The sequence below is a fragment of the Gymnogyps californianus genome, chromosome 2, assembly GCF_018139145.2.
Source record: "Gymnogyps californianus isolate 813 chromosome 2, ASM1813914v2, whole genome shotgun sequence".
In the NCBI taxonomy this organism is placed as follows: domain Eukaryota; kingdom Metazoa; phylum Chordata; class Aves; order Accipitriformes; family Cathartidae; genus Gymnogyps; species Gymnogyps californianus.
Window position 1 is genome coordinate 161,950,864 of NC_059472.1, and position 19,440 is coordinate 161,970,303.

The 19,440-nt window shown below is 38.8% G+C and overlaps 1 protein-coding gene across 1 annotated transcript in view; it reads right to left on the reverse strand.

Annotated features, from left to right (window-relative positions):
• The window catches only part of LOC127012703 (sodium channel protein type 5 subunit alpha-like), a 67,799-nt gene that overhangs the window by 19,733 nt on the left and 28,626 nt on the right, over window positions 1-19,440 (reverse strand). The window contains exons 7-16 of the mRNA XM_050890937.1: window positions 18,372-18,614; window positions 17,722-17,785; window positions 16,979-17,123; window positions 15,419-15,613; window positions 13,864-14,055; window positions 7,347-7,449; window positions 5,380-5,618; window positions 5,105-5,257; window positions 3,574-3,927; window positions 2,349-2,801 (exon numbers count right to left, since the gene is read on the reverse strand). Of these exons, the coding sequence (XP_050746894.1) occupies window positions 2,349-2,801; window positions 3,574-3,927; window positions 5,105-5,257; window positions 5,380-5,618; window positions 7,347-7,449; window positions 13,864-14,055; window positions 15,419-15,613; window positions 16,979-17,123; window positions 17,722-17,785; window positions 18,372-18,614 (2,141 nt within the window). The remainder of the gene's footprint in view (window positions 1-2,348; window positions 2,802-3,573; window positions 3,928-5,104; window positions 5,258-5,379; window positions 5,619-7,346; window positions 7,450-13,863; window positions 14,056-15,418; window positions 15,614-16,978; window positions 17,124-17,721; window positions 17,786-18,371; window positions 18,615-19,440) is intronic.

Here is a 19,440-nt window from a genome sequence, read left to right on the forward strand (position 1 = left end):
CTTTTGTCAATACAAATTCCAAGCGATACCAGATTCCACTGCAGCAGGGAAATAATTTCTGTCATCAAATGTTTGTGGACAACACATTTGAAATAGCCACAGATGATTTTAGGGCGATCAGCAATTTCTGCTTCTTTAGGAACTTGTCCACTGACGATGCCTCCTCTTGTGATGAAAAACATAGAAAATGGATCCTACCACTCCACCTGGACACTGACCATATGATAATCCATCCAAAAATAGCATCTGCTTTTGACATTTCTGTCATGGCATAACACTAGGTAACTGCACTTTGAACCCAAATACCTGTTCTGATAGATTTAAAATATGGTGATATCACAATCATAACACAACTGACGCTCTTAAAATACCATCTTTAACAAGCTAATCTAGGTACAGCGTAGTCATCAAAGCCTGGTGTTCCACCTGAGCTTGCTGCTCACCATTTGGAAGTGTTTTTTAGATGAGCTAAACCCCATATTGCCACATGCTTACACCATCGCTTTTACCTATGAAGAAAAAAAGCACAGTTGCAACATCTTAGAAAAGCTCATTCCTACTTGAATGTAGTAGCTGGAGCAATAAGCAGAAATTAATAAAAAGACTTAAATGAAAATCATAAGCTACTTTCTGTAAGAGGCTTTCCATCTTGCTTTATGTGAAGAACCTGCAAAACAGCTCATTCTTCTGTTGTATAAGCCAGCTTCTATTGGTACTTCCTTTAGTACAGGTCTGAGAAGGGTTAATTTTTTTTTTGTTGCAGGGAAGGTATATTGGAGTCTGCTGCTTCTTAGTAGTACTGCCTGTGAATAAGGCAGGCTTCTAAAAGAGATTAACTTGAGGCCCTTGTGCGCTGAGCTGAAACTACTACTGGGTGTTTCATACACAGCTGCAGTACTGTCAATGGGCTAAAAGGTATCATCACCCTTACCTTCTATAGGCAAAAATATTTATATGGGAATAAGATTCTTAGAGGATGACCCAATGATTCTGAACAAAAATGCATTCGTGCAGACAGATCATCATACTCAAACCAGCATTCATATCCTTTCTAAGCAAGCACATCACATATAATAAAAGTAACGATGCTGTCACAAACAGAATTTCATTAAGACACATCACCCTCCTCAAAGGAAAGTCATCGGGTAAAATTCCATTTTATTAAAAGTATAACACATCATTAGAGAGAAGAAAAGAAAGCAAAAATAAGGACAAAAAAATAATCAAGAAAGCAAAAGGGCAGAAAACATGAAGTGCAAAAGTGGGCAACGTACAAGTAATATGGACATGCAACAAGGGACACTATTGAATGCAGTGAGGACACAAAGGGTTTAATTCAGTTGCTTGCCCTAAACTGCTCAGTGTCTTTTAAGATACCTAGGGGTACCTAAGACATACACGTGGCATAGTTAAATACAGCACAAGATCTACAGGAACTGACAGACACCTTTTTGGAGGTACATTTAGAAGCCGTATGAGATAATCCAGCACCTCAAATGGCACTTGACATCTATGAGGTGAGTAGTACGTGGAATCTTGAGATTCAGGTATCTAAATGGAGTAATCTAATTGTGGCTGATACCTAGTGTCATCAGAGGTGTTTCTACACACCCCTGGCCTCCAGATGCCAAAAAGAGTTCCTATAGCTCCTGCGTCTTACTTGTCAGTCCCATGTGGATGACAGACACCTGAAGTATCTCATGTATCCCTAAATGCCTATGTACAGGCAAATTAATTGCACCGTTATTGACTATCATGGCAGTGTAAATGCCTCACTCACATGCAGAAATCTGTATTTAGGCATCTGTATTTAACTGCCTAAGACTTGAGCTTAATCCCGCCCAACACAACAAAATCAAGAGATATAAAGGGGAGTCCAAAGTACCATAGAGGTGACTAGGGGATTAAAAAAACATTAAGAAATTATTTTTTTAAGGTGAAGCTTTTATTTGCATTCCCTTTGGATTCCATGCAACTGAGAAGCAACATATAAGCAACACAAGAGGCCTGCCTTCCAAAAATTCCAGGTGCCATCTGTAACGCAAAGGAGAAAAAAGAAAGAATGTCTGTCTTGATCAAACTTCATTCAGCAATTGACAGCAATAAATGGAAACAAAACAGACAAAAGCAGAATTATGGCTATCAATGAGGAGAATGCTGAAAAAGTGGATATTCAACTTCTCTTATTGAATAACTAAGACTATTTGGTATCTTTTGCATTTTGAAGCTACTAGAAGAACAAAGAAATTAAAATAGCAGAAATGACAGAAGGGATAATATTTACTGTTGAGTCTTCCAGATTTACAGATGCAAGTTACAATAATTTTTCAAATATTAATATTCCTTACCTGTTTTCTGTATTTTATTTCTATGCATACACTGTGGTCATCATCACCTTCATCGGTGTAAGTCTCTGCTACTGCAATGGGAACACAGGTACTATGACTGGTTAAAAATTCTTCATATTTCCTTGTTATTGAGGAACTCTCTTCAGTATTGTAATACCCAATGTCAAAGCCATTGTTGTCTATATCCTTTCTGACATCTGTCATGGCATAGTTATTTTCTGCTATGTCTGTGGCAGAAATTTTCACCGAAGTCTTCTTTTTGCCTGTTGTTTTGACGTTTCGTTTCATTATTTTGCCACAATGATCCCAAATTCTGTCTTTCACAGACCGCAGGCCCTTGTGAATCCGTGCAATGGCGATCTGACATTTAGTCTTTTGTCCAGGTTCCTCTTGTCCCATTGACGAGTCAGTACTGAACGAACTCAGCAGCAAGGCAATGAATAGGTTGAGCACCTTAAAACAGTTAGAGTAAGTTGGAGACACTACTGCTAACAGAAAAGACATTTCAGAAAACCTTCCTTAGATAAAAAAAATCTCAATCTTGTTTTCATCAACCACTGCAATGAAATTATTTACTGTCATACTGGAATATTAATATAGTATGATATGGCTCCTTCCGGAAGGAATGGCAAGAGAAAAAGGAAGGAAATGAGGGTTTGGGTATATCAAATATATTTTCACATGCTCTGATGTCCATAATGTATGAGGAGGTAGATATGTTGAAAAACAGCAGGCAAAGATAAATTTTAATAAAACCACCATCAAAAAGGATCTGGTATAGACCAACAAACCAAGCAGATGAAAAAGATTTCATCTTCCAGTATATATACATCAGATCTAGTATGTGTCACACAAACCAGAAAATTTGGGTACTGTAAACTTTTGATAATATAAGTTGGTAAGCATTAAAAGCACTGAACAGCTTGGTTATTTGATCCTAGCAACACAAAAGATGAAGAAATCAGACACCAAACTATCAAAAGCACTGCACTTGTATTCTCTGGGTAGAAGGAAGAATTTTATTTTGCTTAGCAGCTACCTCTTGTGTGAGAAAGAGAAAGACAGGGGAAAAGGAAAAAAAGACAGAAGAAAACCATATATTAAGTAACATCCAGAAAAGAGAATAGTGTGAATACTCTTCAAATGCTAAAGTTTGCCTCGGAAAAAAAGATGCCAGTATAACTGGACGCATTCAGTAGGGCCTGAAAAATAGCTTGAAACTCACCACCAGGTTTCCTATCACCAGGACTAGCAAGAAAATGGGAAGACATAGCCCTTTTCCAGCCACTTCCATACATTCCCACATGGTTTCAATCCATTCTCCACATAATATTCGGAATATAATCAGGAATGAATGACAAAAATCCTTCATATGCCAGCGTAAATTCTCATCGGTGTTTATTTTATGGTAATTATTCTCATAATAAGTGCCCAAAACCTGCTTTCCTACTACAGCAAAAATAAATACAGTGATAATCAAAACCAGAGTGAGGTTACCCAAAGCACCAACTGAGTTTAGAATTATTTTCATAAGAGTATTTAAGGCTGGCCAGGACTTTGCCAATTTGAAGATCCTGAGCTGTAAGTAAAACACAAGAGAAGAGTGTGAGTCGCGAACACTGCATAGATAGCACAGCACACATAAAAAACAGACCCTGCATTTATCATGCTGTCTTTGCTTCAGCAACACCATCATAATTTTTCCCCCAAAGAAAGGTCTTTAATTGTTCTGATCCAAAAGCGCTGCACCTAAGCTCAGACGGTTAATGTTACTGAGAACAGAGAACTGCCAAAGCAAGCTTTCAAATTGTTTATGCTAAGTTAGATAGGAGCACGTGTAAGTCTATTAGTATTAATAGCAATAACAATAATAGTAATAATAATCAAGTGGCTTATAGGTACTTGGACGAGGCTTATGAAATGACTGCATTTTGGACTAAATCAAATGTAATCAGGCAGAAATTGAAAAAAGAATTTTTTCTACCTTTCACCCAACAGACTTAAAATAGGACTGAAAAGCCAGATGGGATTTATTCTATACACCCTCATGAGTAAAAAGGACATTTTTAGTCAAATTAGCATTCAGGGCTGTTAAAATCTCTCAGTCATGATACACAAGATGAAACAGAATTCAACTGAATTTCTAGGTGAGGTGACTCTGAAAAGCTACGAAGAATGTTAGAAGTAATTAGTAAATTTAGCATTCTAAATACACAGTAAGGACGTAAGCAAAACCATAACATTATACATAGTTGTCTCAGAGCTACTCCTCCTTTTCCCTAAGATGGAGAAAAGCCTTGAGGAGACCTCAAGGCCAAGTCTAAGCCTTGAGGAAAGTTATGTTATTTTACAAATCTCAACTCAAAAGGAAAAGCTGTGAAGGAACCTTCGCTATCCTTATGCTCACGAAAACGCTCAGATAATATCTTTTCCTAATTGAAGATCTGAAACGTAGTTGAGCAGGGCCACTGCACAAACCTAACAGAGAACCAGTGAACTCTCTGCTAGGTCAAATCTCCAAGGGTGGAGGAGGTTTTGTAGTATCCAATATACACAGTATAATAAACATATTGAATATATTCTTTAATATTGATTTAATATTCACTCTAATTAAACATTCGTATTGGCTTACTATTTACTAACAAAGAGAACTGATTTAACAGATTCATCAGTAAAATAATTTGAGGGTATTTCACTGTAATCTTTTACAAATCTATACAACACATACTTTTAAAAAAGAATAAAGAAATAATTACCAGCCTGAGAGATGGCAGATTTTCTTTAAAGCTTATTAGGCCAATCATAACAACTATGCTATCAAAAATATTCCATTTTTGCTGAAAATAGTTGTAAGGATCAAGAGCGATGATTTTCAAGATCATTTCTGCTGTAAAAATCAGGGTGAAGACCTGGAAAGAGAAAAAAGAAATTCAGCAAAAAGGCACTGAAAAAGTGTGTCTCCTTATGGGACTGTCCCAGTATTAATATGGGGTTATAACTCCATATTCATGCTAATATAGACCTAACTTACCTTGTCACTTATAAAAATCATTTGTTGGTAATTGTGCGGCATGTCGGGGTACTCCAGAGCCATGAATAAGGTATTCACGATAATGCAAACCATGATTAAGAGATCAACAAATGGATCCAAAATTACCAATTTCACCTTCTCTTTGACTGCTCTCCAGAATGGATAACAATTCCAAATTAGATACTTTCGAGCAAAACGTTTCCAGAATGAAGGGCATTTCAGTTTTGACTCTTGCAGTTCTAAATGAGAAAGAGGGAAAATGACATACAAATTATCTTATGTGGAATATCATAGTATGAAGAAAAAGACAATCAGTCATAGAAAAGATTGACAAGAAAAATCAATCTCATGTGAGCGGAACAGCGTCATTGAAAAAAATTGTTTCACTCATTCTACACAAACTAATCACAGGCTATTTAAAAGTCACCATCAACAAATCTCATAATTACAGAAAGAGGTGATATTACCCACCTCTTCATATGTTTATTATACTATTGAAGGATGATAAAGGATCTGCATTAAGGAGAAATAACTTAACTGTCTCTGGGAAACTGACAACTTGTTTTCTGAGTTGCATCTGCACAGTCACAGACGCAGCATGGGTTGAAAAAAAGTCCAGGACAAAATGAAGAAGGGCATCCCCCATATCTTGGTGTCCATAGTTGAGGATAGGGTTGTAAGATAAGTCAAGTTGGAAGGGACCTCGGGAGATCTCTAGTGCAACCCCCTTCTCAAAGCAGGGTCAGCCATGAGGTCAGAGACTGCATACCCTGTCCCTCTGTCTGACTGTCCTCATGGTGAAAGCTTCTCCTTACACACAGTTTGAAGCTCTCTTCTTTCAATTTATGTCTGTTGTCTCATCTTCCCACTGTGCACCACTGTGAAGAGCCTGGTTTCATCTTCCTGATAATGTCTTCCTACATACTGGAAGGCTGATACTAACTTCCCCTCAAAACCTTCTCTCCAGGCTGAACCAGCCCAGCACTGCGCAAGTGCTCCAGCCTCTGACTTGGTGGCCCTCTACTGAACTCAATGTATTTCTTGTACTGGGGGGCTTGGGGGACAAACTGGGCCTAGTATGTGGTTTAGCAAGTGCTTAATAAAGGGTGATAATCACTTTTCTCCTGGCTATGCTCCTTTTAATATAGTCCAGGATACTATTAGCCATTGCTGCTGCAAGGGCGTGTTGCTGGCCCATGCTCAGCTCACTGCCCACAAGGACCCACAGGGCCTTTCCTGCAGAGCTGCTTCCCAGCCAGCCAGCTCCCAGCCTCTACTGTTGCAAGAGGTTCTTGCAGATATGCAGAAGTTTACATTTGCCCTGGTTGAATTTTCATAAGGTTCCTGTTGGCCCATTCCTCCAGCCTGTCCAAGTCCCTCTAGATGGCAGCCCTTACCTCCAGGGTATCAAGTGGTTCCCCCTCAATTTGGTGTCATCTGCAAAATTCAAGAGCAAGCCCTCTGTTGCCTCCTCCAGGTCACTTAGGACAAGATGTGTCCTAGGACTCACCCCTGTGGTAGTCCGCTTGTTACCTGCCTCCAGGTAGAATACGACCTGTTCACCAGACACTCAAAGCCCAAACATCCAATCATTTTTTTGTCCAGCTGGTTGTCCACCCATGCAGACCCTAACACCCTAACTTGGATGAAAAAATACTGTGGGAGACAGTCTTGAAAGCCTTGCTAAAGTCAAGGTAAATGAAAGCATTGCTCTCCCCTCATCCACAAACCCCAGTCATTTTATTGTACACGGCAATCAAGTTGGTCAGGCATGATTTACCCTTGGTAATTGCAATTTACAGTTACAGTTAAGTGAGATATGAGAATATTTATTTTACTGAAATTTACATTTGATTGCAGCATAATTTCCCCTAGCGACTTTTAAAATAATGCTGACTGTTTGTGACACCTTGATCTCTTAGGTCGTTACACAATCACTACAGGAAAAACACTACAGAATGACTTACGCAGATTATCCGTAATAACAGTGGCTGCACTCATTAACCTCTGTCTTCGACAAGGATCATTAATAGAGTCCACTGACAATTCATAGGACAGCAGTATCTGCCTCTTCGGTTAGAAAGACAACAGAAGATAATATAACAAGGGAATATCAATAAATAACACTATAAAAATTATGTCCAGCGTAAGACAAATATGCCTTTTTAAATACACATTGTAATGAAGTCTTACCTTGCTGAAAGAATGTAAAACAAAACAACACAACAATATCATGTGTTTGCCTTTGAAGGCAAAGGACATTTCATCAAAACCAGTAATATTTTTCAAGAAGTTGTTTCCTTCTGAAAATATTTAACAACAACAATAATGACATTATATAAGAAGTATAAAATCATTAAGAGGGGAGCAAAGGGAAAAAATCATTCCATCTTTCCAGTGACTGATAAAAAGTACATACAAAAAGAACACTGTTGATCAGTTTGAATACATTATTGGCTATTTAATTATGAATTATTGATTATTAATAAATACTAAATATTTATTAAGTATAGTTATTTAGTGAATCAAAATTATCAGTTTTCCCAGCCCTATTAAGCCTATTAAGATCTATACTAATATTGAACTGCCTAAAACTAGGAATGGGACTACTTTTGTTTTCATTAGAAGTTACAGAATGCTAAACTCAGTGTTGCTGATGTGCACTGAAGAACAGACAGGCCAACACCTGTATCTTACGGGATACACTGAATTATTATCAAAGATGCAGTTCATGACACATTAATACTCCCACACACACTTTTTAAAGACTAAGCAGACAATTGTAAAACACGGGCTGCAAAGAATAGGTGAGACTCTGAGGTAGAGAAAAAGAGAAAGAACAAAGATTCCAGTAGCAGGGGGGACATAATTAGAACTACCAGCTGACAGGGAGCTACTGACTGACCACATCATAATGCACAGTACCTTAGTACTCCCTTTCAGCACACCTTGATTTGTTTCATTTTCTTTTTGTGGGGAGGGCATACAAGTAAAGATATGTCATATCATTACTTCAAACTTTTACGATAATATGATTTTTATGAACATATTTGTGGTGGGTTGATCCTGGCTGGACACCAGGTGCCCACCAAAGCTGCTCTATCACTCCTCAACTGGACAGGGGAGAGAAAATATAACGAAAGACTTGTGGGTTGAGATAAGGACAGGGAGATCACTCAGCAATTACCGTCACAGGCAAAACAGACTCGACTTGGGAAAAAAAATAATTTATTACCAGTCAAATCAAAGTAGGATGATGAGAAATAAAACCAAATCTTAAAAACACCTTCCCCCCACCCCTCCCTTCTTCCCAGGCTTAACTTTACTCCCGAGTTCTCTACCTCCTCCCCTGCCAGTGGCGCACGGGGACGGGGAATGGGGGTTGCGGTCAGTTCATCACACATTGTTTCTGCCGCTCCTTCCTCCTCAGGGGGAGGACTCCTCACACTCTTCCCCTGCTCCAGCGTGGGGTCCCTCCCACGGGAGACAGTCCTCCATGAACTTCTCCAATGTGAGTCCTTCCCATGGGCTGCAGTTCTTCACAAACTGCTCCAGCGTGGGTCCCTTCCACAGGGTGCAGTCCTTCAGGAACAGACTGCTCCAGCGTGGGTCCCCCGCGGGGTCACAAGCCCTGCCAGCAAACCTGCTCCAGCCTGGGCTCCTCTCTCCACGGGGCCACAGGTCCTGCCAGGAGCCTGCTCCAGTGCGGGCTTCCCACAGGGTCACGGCCTCCACCTGCATGGGGCCCTCCACGGGCTGCAGGTGGATATCTGCTCCACCATGGACCTCCATGGGCTGCAGGTGGATATCTGCTCCACCGTGGACCTCCATGGGCTGCAGGGGCACAGCCTGCCTCACCATGGTCTTCAGCACGGGCTGCAGGGGAATCTCTGCTCCGGCGCCTGGAGCACCTCCTCCCCCTCCTTCTTCACTGACCTCGGTGTCTGCGGAGTTGTTCCTCTCACATCTTCTCACTCCTCTCTGTCAGCTGCAATTGCTGTTGTGCAGTAACTTCTTCCCCTTCTGAAATCTGTTATCCCAGAGGCGCTACCACCATCGCTGATGGGCTCAGCCTTGGCCAGCGGCGGGTCCCTCTTGGAGCCGGCTGGCATCGGCTCTATCGGACACAGGGGAAGCTTCTGGCAGCTTCTCACAGAAGCCGCCCCTGTCGCCCCCCCGCTACCAAAACCTTGCTATGCAAACCCAATACAATATTCTATAAAACTGTTATTCAGGGGATGAAACTGATATCCTTGGCCTCAGGGGTTTAATAATAATTATTTCTTTTTGTCTCTCTGGTATTTTAATGACATGAAAAGCTAAGCAAAACTTAGCTGATAGAACTGTCATAGAATAGACATATAAAATGAATTTATAATACAGTGCTAAAATGTGCATTTTTCTATCTGTATTTTTTCAGAATCTAAAAGACTCAATTAGACTGTTCTAATCACATCCCAGTTACCAGTGCAACTTGTCCTTTCATTTCTTTCTATAATGTTTGGTATCTCAGAGGAAGGAAACCTAGAAAAATTTGTGCGCCTGTCTGACTAAAGTCTTGTTGAAAAGCATTTCTGTTCAGAAAGCATTCAGAGTTAGTGTTTTTAGAAAGGTTAAGAGCATTCATCAACACTGAACCGGTTACTGCTGCTCATCTATCTGTGGCTGAAGTAAATAACTGGTGATGAGAAGTCCTCTGACAAATTGGGATTTAAAATAGGGATACGCACTAGAGAAATAGTCCATTCAAGTTTTTATAGAACTGATTATGTCCTACCAAGAAGTTTCTACTGAATATGCTTTTTTTTTTCTTTGACTTAGCATCTTTAGCTTCTTTTTGTGATTAAAGTAGAGTGATTAAAGTAGAGTGTACATTGTTTGAAGAGTCCTCAGTTGCAGCAGAGCTAGTACTACCAGTAGTTGCCATAACATGAAACAAACTGCCATGTTTGTTGCAGATTATTTTTATTTGACTAATGGTAGAACTCTACATCGGAGCAGCTCACACTGCTTGGATCATGCTCTAGGCCTTCCTTTTTTTTTCCCTTTTTTTTTTTTTTAAATATGAAATACCAACATTTGTAGGACAAAGTGAGAACTGTGATGTAGGGGAGTGAGAGAAAGTGTGTGTACAGGTGGACTATGCATCCCGAAGAACCCTCATGATTGATAAATAGCTGCTTCTGCTGTCAAATGATCATCTGTAAGTAGTGTAAAACAGTGTAAGACTACAACCAGGATCTCACACAGTCACAGTTACCTGGACCTGGGTCTTGGAATTCTTCATGCAGATAGTGTAGAGGCATCTGTTAGCAAGCACAGCAACGTAGTTTAAACTCTGCAGAATATACTCCTGAAAAGTGGGTTCCACTTAACATTTCTCGTACAAGGTTCTAATGCAATCTATTATCTGTTTCCAAAAGTTCCTGTACAGAGATATTAATAACTTTGCCATTCTCTGCACACAGAGAGGGGAAGGGACCTTGGGAAGGGTCTGAAAATGTTATTTCTGAAATGTAAAAATACAGATTGCATTTGGCATCCAGCCTGTGCAGATTTTGCAGCCTTGGAGAAGTAAGGCCTAGGAACTAAGCCAAATTTATCTGCTGGCTCAGTCACCTCCTGCAACACAGTCACAGACTTAGAAGAAAAAAATTAAATAGGTATAATCAGCCATAAGAGGTGATTTTTATACTTATAGACGATGTGACACCTGCTATGGAAAGACTTTTTTTTTTCCTCAGTAGGTATAATAATACACTACCATGGACTGTGACAGAGTGTTCCCTTTAAGTACAGCAGAACCAAATTAGGTCACAAAATGGCATAATATTCTTAACATGGCATGGGAAATGTTAATGACACTCTATAAGAAGCAAATACTATACTAAAGGAGATGACAGATGGCAGTTGCTGCCAAGCGGATGATTTTGACTCCTTCAGCTCAGACACATAATTTAATATAGCTAGGATCATGGAATTTAGAAGAAATTCTGACCATGCTGACTGCCAGAATGAAAACCTAATCCATTTTAGCTAGGATGACATGTCTGATAAAAACTCCCCTACAAGGACACTTTTCAATAGGAAGTGGGGCCATTACTCCTTTAGCTCTGTTACTGGAAAATTTCCATTTTCTATGAGATGGGTGAGAACAATTCTGATGTTCTCCCAGAAGCAAGAGAGAATCTGTCATGAGATGGAACAGACTATCATGAGGGGGGTTAGAAAATATGTTGGGAGACAGAGGGGTGAGGGATAATATCAAAATGAACAGTGTATGGTGATGATTTCCAGCTCTCCACATCTAGAGACCCTGCTGAGTCACGGTAAATGATCACCAAAGAAATGGAAGGAAGAAACACATCTGAGAGGGGGAATGAAGACTGGTTTGAAATTCTAGACTGTATTATCAAAGGTGTGGCTGGGAACCAGGGTTTCAGTCAAGGTGTTATTTGGACACAAACATCTACTTTTGCACCATCTGTTTTTCCAGTGGACCCTGTTTGGTCTAAGTCACAAGCCTGTACTGGAGAATGGCTGTTGCTGAACCAGTATAAGGGCATTAAAAGCTTTCTTTTTAGATGTTGTTGAAAATAACGCAGTAATATGGATAATTGCCTGAGAATTATTTTGGAAGATTCAGCTCAAGATTAAAATATCTAAATATAGGCATCTAAACGTGGATGTCTACATAGAGCGAGAGAAAGATTAAAGTTGGGAAGGTCCTCTGGAAGTTCTCCCACTCCATCGCTCAAAGCAGGGCAAGCTTCAACTGTAGGGCCTTTTCCAGCTATGTTCTGAATATCTCCAAAAACAAAGATCCAAAAATTTCTCTGGATGACCTGTTCTAATGTTTATCCTCTGTCATAGTGATTTTTTTTTCCCCCTTAATAAGTAATTGGAATTTCTCTTGTTGCAACTTGTTCCCCTTGACTTTCCATTATGCACCTGTACGAAGATCTTGGCTCCTTCCTCTTTATACACTCCCATTAGATATTAGCAGACAGCAATAATCAGTTTCTTCCCTTTCCCTTTTCTCCTTCAGGCTGAAGAAACCCAACGTCTCCACCCCTCCTCACACACCATGTGCTACAGCCCCTTAATCATCTTGGCAGCCTCCACTGGCTTTGCATGATATCTCAAACAGAATCCTTCTACTGGAGAGCTCAAACCTCGACACAATACCCCAGGTGCAGTCACACACGCACTGGTCATGCCAAGTGAAGATACACACATGGACTAAGCATTGAAAAGGTAACAAATCTATACTCTACATGGATCCTGGACTATTGGTAACATGATAGTAAGGACTGTCCATGAGATATACGGTATTTTGCCAGTGTCAAAGGTACTGTGAAAAAAACCCAAGATTAAGCAAAGTAAGAATTACAAGTCTTAATAGCAGTTTCTTAATGGATTTAGAAAGGAGTGATGAGCACAGGAGCCAGAAGTCACTGCTGTAATCAAGATGTGAAATAGCACGTGTGGGATTCAGCCTAATATTCAGACATCCGCATTTAATTTGTCCATGTGCACAATGCATCTAAAATCCCATTATAATTGATGCATATTTTTTTGATAAGTTTGATTCGCTTAAACATAAGTGTCTGAAGCCATTTGAGATGGTCTATTGAGACATTCGGTATCTGAGACATCCGCAGTCTCACACTAAGCAAACATGACAAATCATGTCTGTACCCTTCTGTAGAGTAGGTGGAGGCCAAGTAAGACACTCTAGAAATCCTCTAATGTCACTAGGTATCAATTTGTGGCCCAAAAAATTAAATCTCCATTCAACTCTGGGAGGTTGGAACCTAAATCACACGTAGACACCTGCAAACAAAAACCTGCAGCACAATCTAGTTGCCTAAATCTAGGAATTTAGTAACATTTGAGATGCCATAATGTATTTGAGATATCCACACAGTGCTGGAAGACGTGCCACAGATGCCAAAGATATCCAGGATATCCAACCTGTGCAAGAACATCTAAAATGGCACTAGATGCTTACAGTTAGACAAGTGAATCACGCCCCTAACATTAGAATTCTTCATACTGAACTAAATCCAACCCTAAATGTTTAGGCCAGAGAATTAACTGTGTGTACAAAAAAAGAAAGGTTAGGTCATTAGGGAAATTCTAAAATGTATAGGATTTTATATGCTTGTTTATGCAGCACAATAGAGATGCCGACAGATCTTACCACAGCTCTAAGTGCCGAGGGCTATAATGTGTCATAAGTACGCTACTGATGGCCACTTCGAACTTTCCTTTCAAGTCCATACAGTGCTGTCTCCTTCTGGTCCCAAAATCTAACTTTCAGATTGCTTTAAAAAACAAGTTAATCCAATGCATTCAAAAAAGAAAAAAAAAAGGGGGGAGGGAGGGAAAAAAATTGCAAATAAAGGAAGCTTTTCTGCTCATCAAATTGTCATATCACATGCAAGTCTAATGAACATATCTTCTATTTTGAATACTTACAAGCTTCTTGTGGCAGTGACCAGGCTGTGAATGAAATATATGCTCCTCTTTGTCATGATCACCCAAAATTAAGCTTTGTTTTAAAATAGGTTTTTCTTTCTTCATCTCTTTTTCTTTTGAATTTTTCAAGTCAGCAACTGCCATTTCAGATCTGACTTGTAAGGCCTTATTACCTTCTCCCGCAGCCAACATCTGTAAAAGAAACAGCAAAAGGTCTGTCTATTAATACAAGGCAAATGCCAGTGCATGGACTAGGATCATATACAGTTTAATTATTATGCTAACTGAATGCTTTGCACTAACAATTCCTTCCTTTCAAATATTAAACTACTATGAAAAGATCGGAGTACAAAATGCTATTCACAATACTGAAAGATAAAGCAGGGTTACTTATCAGCTACTGTAATTAAAGTTTGTCCTTGCCACTTTAGATATTGTATTTTGTATCTGAATTACAGAATATTATGGTGTATCCTTTTACTCTCCTTTTCTTGCTTTGGAAAGGACCTTGAGTCCAAAGACAACAGAAGACTAAGGGCTCAAAATAAATCCTAAAATGTTAAACCTTTCTTAACTACTAATCCTGTTGAAAGAAAAATAGAAGGAAGAAAAGCCTAAGTAAAGCTTGGCAAGCTTTACTTGCCAGTTTCGCACAGAGAAACTGCAGGCCTGTCAACAGCTGTAGAGGAGGAATTTGGTAAACTGGTGATGCCTTTCACCTTAACGATGAAATTGGATAGCTGCTAGAGAATATTTGTATGTCCTCTTACAAGTCTGACTTTTCTGATTGTTAGCAGTAAATCAGAGGTATCTTTTATAAAAAGTTAGAAGATAAAATAGGTCTTACCAATAATTTTCAATCTATTTTGTTGCCTCAGCTCAGAGCTCCACTTCTCAGAAATAAAATAAAAACAAGGTGATCCCTGGTCCCATACAGGCCAAGGAATGCCTTCTGCATGCAGTCACTCAAAAAGAGGCATGACACCCCTTAAATAGCTGAGCACAGTGGCTCTCAGAAAGCTTGCATTTTTAATCAATCCTGAAATCTATCAGCAGCAGAACTTCCCATCTCAGGGAACTGTAGAAATGACAACTTTTCTCATGGATGCAAATTTATCCACTCATACTTCCTTCATCAGACTATGCAGTACCAGCAAGATGGAATATCCAGAGAAATGAATTTTTGTACACAGCAATAGTGGTAGCGTACAAGAATGGGGCAAACCACAGAGCGCAGGCACCTATGCAGTACCATAAAAGCTATATACTTGCCAGCAAGGCATTCCTATACAATGTCAGGTCTGCAAATCCTAAAACTTAATATGATTTAACTCGGACTCATGCTGTTTGTTTGTATCACAGAAATGTTTATATATATTTAAATATATATATACACGTACACATGTGTATTTATAAAGAAACAGAGAGAAAGAGAAATGAAGTGCGAGAAAGTGTTGTAAGAAGCACATATTTAAAAACCTTATTTCCCTAATTCACAGACAGAAGAAAACAAAAGGAACCACATATTACATATTATATATAATAATTTACAAACCTGTTCTTTCTCTAGAATTTGTTGAGCATCCTGAAGTAATTTTTCCTTTGCCTCTGTCTCAGCAAGAGTAGCTCTGTTTTGCTCTTCATATGCCATAGTTACTACAGCCAAGATCAGATTGAAGAGATAAAATGAGCATAAAAAGATGACCCCCAGGAAAAAAAAAACGCAGTTCTTTCCAGATGTACGGATAGTCTGTGAGGAAAAGGCAAAGGTTGTAATAAATTCTTAACAAACTAACATTTACAACAGAATTTCAAACTCACTTTAAACAATTTATTTTCCTATACAATACAGAAGGTCAACGTACTGCACCATTTTCATTAAACAACAGTAGGATCTACCTATGATCTAAGTTACACAGAAGGTCTAGAAATACATCTAGTCAGGAGTTTCCCTGGCCTTCAACTAAATAAATTTCAGCTCTTAAAAAATTCACTGTGACCATACAATGTTTTCTCTTTATTTAACAGACCATCAAACATTCATAATGATGCCATGTACTGCAGAGAAGAATTAACAAAATTCATTATTAAAATTAAATGAAATGTCTCCCAGCAAATCGGGCAAATGATCAGAGTTTAAGTTATGAGAAGACAACTTCAGCTGTAAAGAGATATACAGGTGACTACAGAAGAAATTAATAAAACTCAGTAATAAGGATGAAAGCTAGGATTATCTAAACATCCATGAAAGATGCTATAATGAGAGAATCAGAGGCAATATTTAGACTGATTGCTTATTCTTAGATTTTTTTAAATGGCAGCAGAGGAGATGGCTCAAAATTAAGCTCTGAGACATTAAAAACTAAAAACCGTGGGATCTCCAAATGGAAAAAAAAAGATGTATCCATTTAAAAAAAAATCTCAGTTAATAAAGGTTGCTGGAAAAAAGTTAAAGTGGACCATATGAAAGTTACAGAACAAGGCAGAGGATAATTCCCTTCTAGCAAAGGCACTGCATAGATGTAAGGGATCCAGAGAGTTTTCTACATGCAATTTTTGTATCATTTTTGTCAAAAAACAGCATTTAAAAGTTACATTCAACTCTCTGAATCAAAATATAAAGGCTGCAGTTTTTTTAGTACCAGTTATCAAAAATGATCTGAAATGAAAGTATATATGATGAGCCAAAAGGTTTGGTGAGGAGTCAGGCCTGAAAAGGAAGAGAAGCAGAGTATGTAACAAGTCCTCATATGCCCTGCAGCAGCAGTGAGCTCACTAGCTGGATCTACTATATATATATATATATATATATATATATATATATATATATCCCCCAATCCTTTGGTAGTTACATATTAACATTTAACTATTAATCACTGACCCAAGTGTGTTCTCCAACAAAACTATGAACATTCACAGCAGGATTGCTCCTATCCAATGTCACTTGCAAAAGGTGTTACAACTTAGTCACTTGAAGCTACTTCCTTAATATTTACGCTGATTTTAAAACAAATTTGGTATCAGTAATGTTAAGACGGGTGCAGATTCTTCTAGTGGACATAAAGCTCCAAACTGCATGTCTAAAGTCGTTCTAGCAGGTGATAAAAGTACCTACCTGTCTGTAGAGACGCTCCCAGTAATCCTGTGTCATCAGACGGAATAAAGAAAGGAAGGCCCAGCCAAAATGATCAAAACTTGTATAACCAAAGTCAGGATTCTTCCCAGTCTTCTTGCAGCTATAGTTTTCTGGGCACTCTTTGCTAACCACAAAAGAAATGTTAAACAACACTTACTTGCAGTATTAGATTGTAGCCGAAAGCATCCAGTACACAACATCACATATAGATTTGTTCACTTTATCTGAAAGTCCGTTTCAATATTCCCCAATATAATTCTGCCAGAAGGGCTGATTTGTATCAGACAATCCTAGAAAGCCATTCGTCTAGTTAAAGAAACTAGACAGAAACTCTCCACTGATGGAGGACACATGCAAACAAATACATAGAGAGGGGAAAAAATGGAAATATGTTTACTTTTAAATAATTCACCAAGATGAGGAGAGGAGAGTTTATTAACATCTCACAACTCTTCACTGATCTGTTCCCCTCCTCCTTTATATCATTCTACATTACCATTATATTACCAGTGGTTAGCAACAAAGCACATATATAATTGCTTGCATCCTAGCACTTTACTTCATTCTTTTTCTGATGTGAAATATCTGGGTTTTAATTTAATTACCCACACACACATTCCACCCTCCTGAAAAATCATCACCATTCCTTTAGGCCAAAAATAAAACCACAGTACATCTGGAGGAAAAAATAAGACAGTACCAAAATTGTTTTGTTCACTTACTCAGGATCTGAACTGAAACCACAGAGCAATATTTCAGAAGATTTATTCATTCTGTAGCAGATATCTAATAAAAAAAAAAAAGGAATCATAAAATCAGAAGGTGTCAGTTCCTACAGCACTCTAACAGTAAACTAGACATTACTGCACTTTAAAAAACACCCTGATGGACCAAATCTCTGTGAAAGACTCCTTTCACAACAAAGGGCACACAAGGCTGTTTCTCAGCAGATTTGTCCCTATGGCAATTTAAAAAAAAAAAAAAAAAAAAATTAGTAACTGCACAACTCACAATGTAAGATTTTATTTGACCTCCGGTAAAAGTAAGAATCTTTGCAAGAAGTAGGCAAAATCCCTGAATGATACAGATTAAGTGATGGAAAAAATAATTCTCTGTGTAGTACCCCTAAAATTAGGATCCCCACGCAATGTGCATAGGTAAAGAAGCAAACGCTTATCGAAAACTCAGTCCCTTCTATCCCACAGACTGCTAATCTTTCTCCAAATCCAAGATTCACTAATCTCGCATTCACTTGTCCAAGAGACTTCATATTACGACTTGTGCAAATGGAAGGACACAACTTGTTGTGAGAAATACATGCAACTATATTTTAACATCTCTGTGAAAAAACAAGACATACATAGGAAGATACACAGATTCTGTAAAGGGAGAAAAGAATAAAATTTACCTTCATCATTTGGTACATATATCTTGGCATCCTTACATAATGTGTCACTGTATGTAACATTACTGAGGACACATTTGGATGTTAAATTGCCCATAAAAAGCTGGAGGCCTATTAGAGCAAATAAACTCAAGCAAAAAACGGTCAAGATCAACACATCAGTAAGTTTCTTAACAGATTCAACAAGTGAATTTACGATGACTTTCAGACCTAGAAAAATAAGATTCAATAATATGCAAAATGAGAAGAGGAATGCAGTAGCGTTCCCATATGAAAATATACAACAGTTGCAAGTATGTTAAAAACAATCAGTGTAAAAAGTTTTGTAACTTCAGAGTATTAAATGAGGTAAAATAAAGCACAGGAATGAGTAAAGTATTTTTACTTAAATTTCCTAATCAACTTATTTGGCTTTTACTTCCTTCTAACACTAATTTTGCTAACTTGAAAATTCTAAATTAAGATGGCATCTAAGCAAACTCTTACGAACTCTAATGAATATGGACAGATTTCTGTGCTTGATTAACATTAAACAAGTACTTCACACTGTGCCAAATACCCATTACAATAAAGGACAGCTTTTGCTGACCTCAGAGAATTCTGTCTTAGAAGATAACGCCTTACAGATGTCACCAATTTAAAAACAAAAGAACATTTACGACACTGGGAAGGGAACAAATATATGTTGGGGACCACCCAGCTGGAATGCAGCTTGGCAGAAAGGGACCTGGGGGTTCTGGCGGACACCAAGTCGAACGTGAGCCAGCAATGTGCCCTTGCCACAAAGAAGGTGAATGGTATCCTGGGCTGCATCAGGCAAAGCATGGCCAGCAGGTCAAGGGAGGTGATCATTGCCCTCTACTCAGCACTAGTGGGGCCACACCTGGAGTACTGGGTCCGGTTCTGGGCTCCCCAGTACAACAGAGACACGGACGTACTGGAGAGAGTCCAGCAAAGGGCCACAAAGATAATTAAGGGACTGGAGCACCTCTCCTGTGAGGAAAGGCTGAGAGAGCTGGGACTGTTCAGCCTGGAG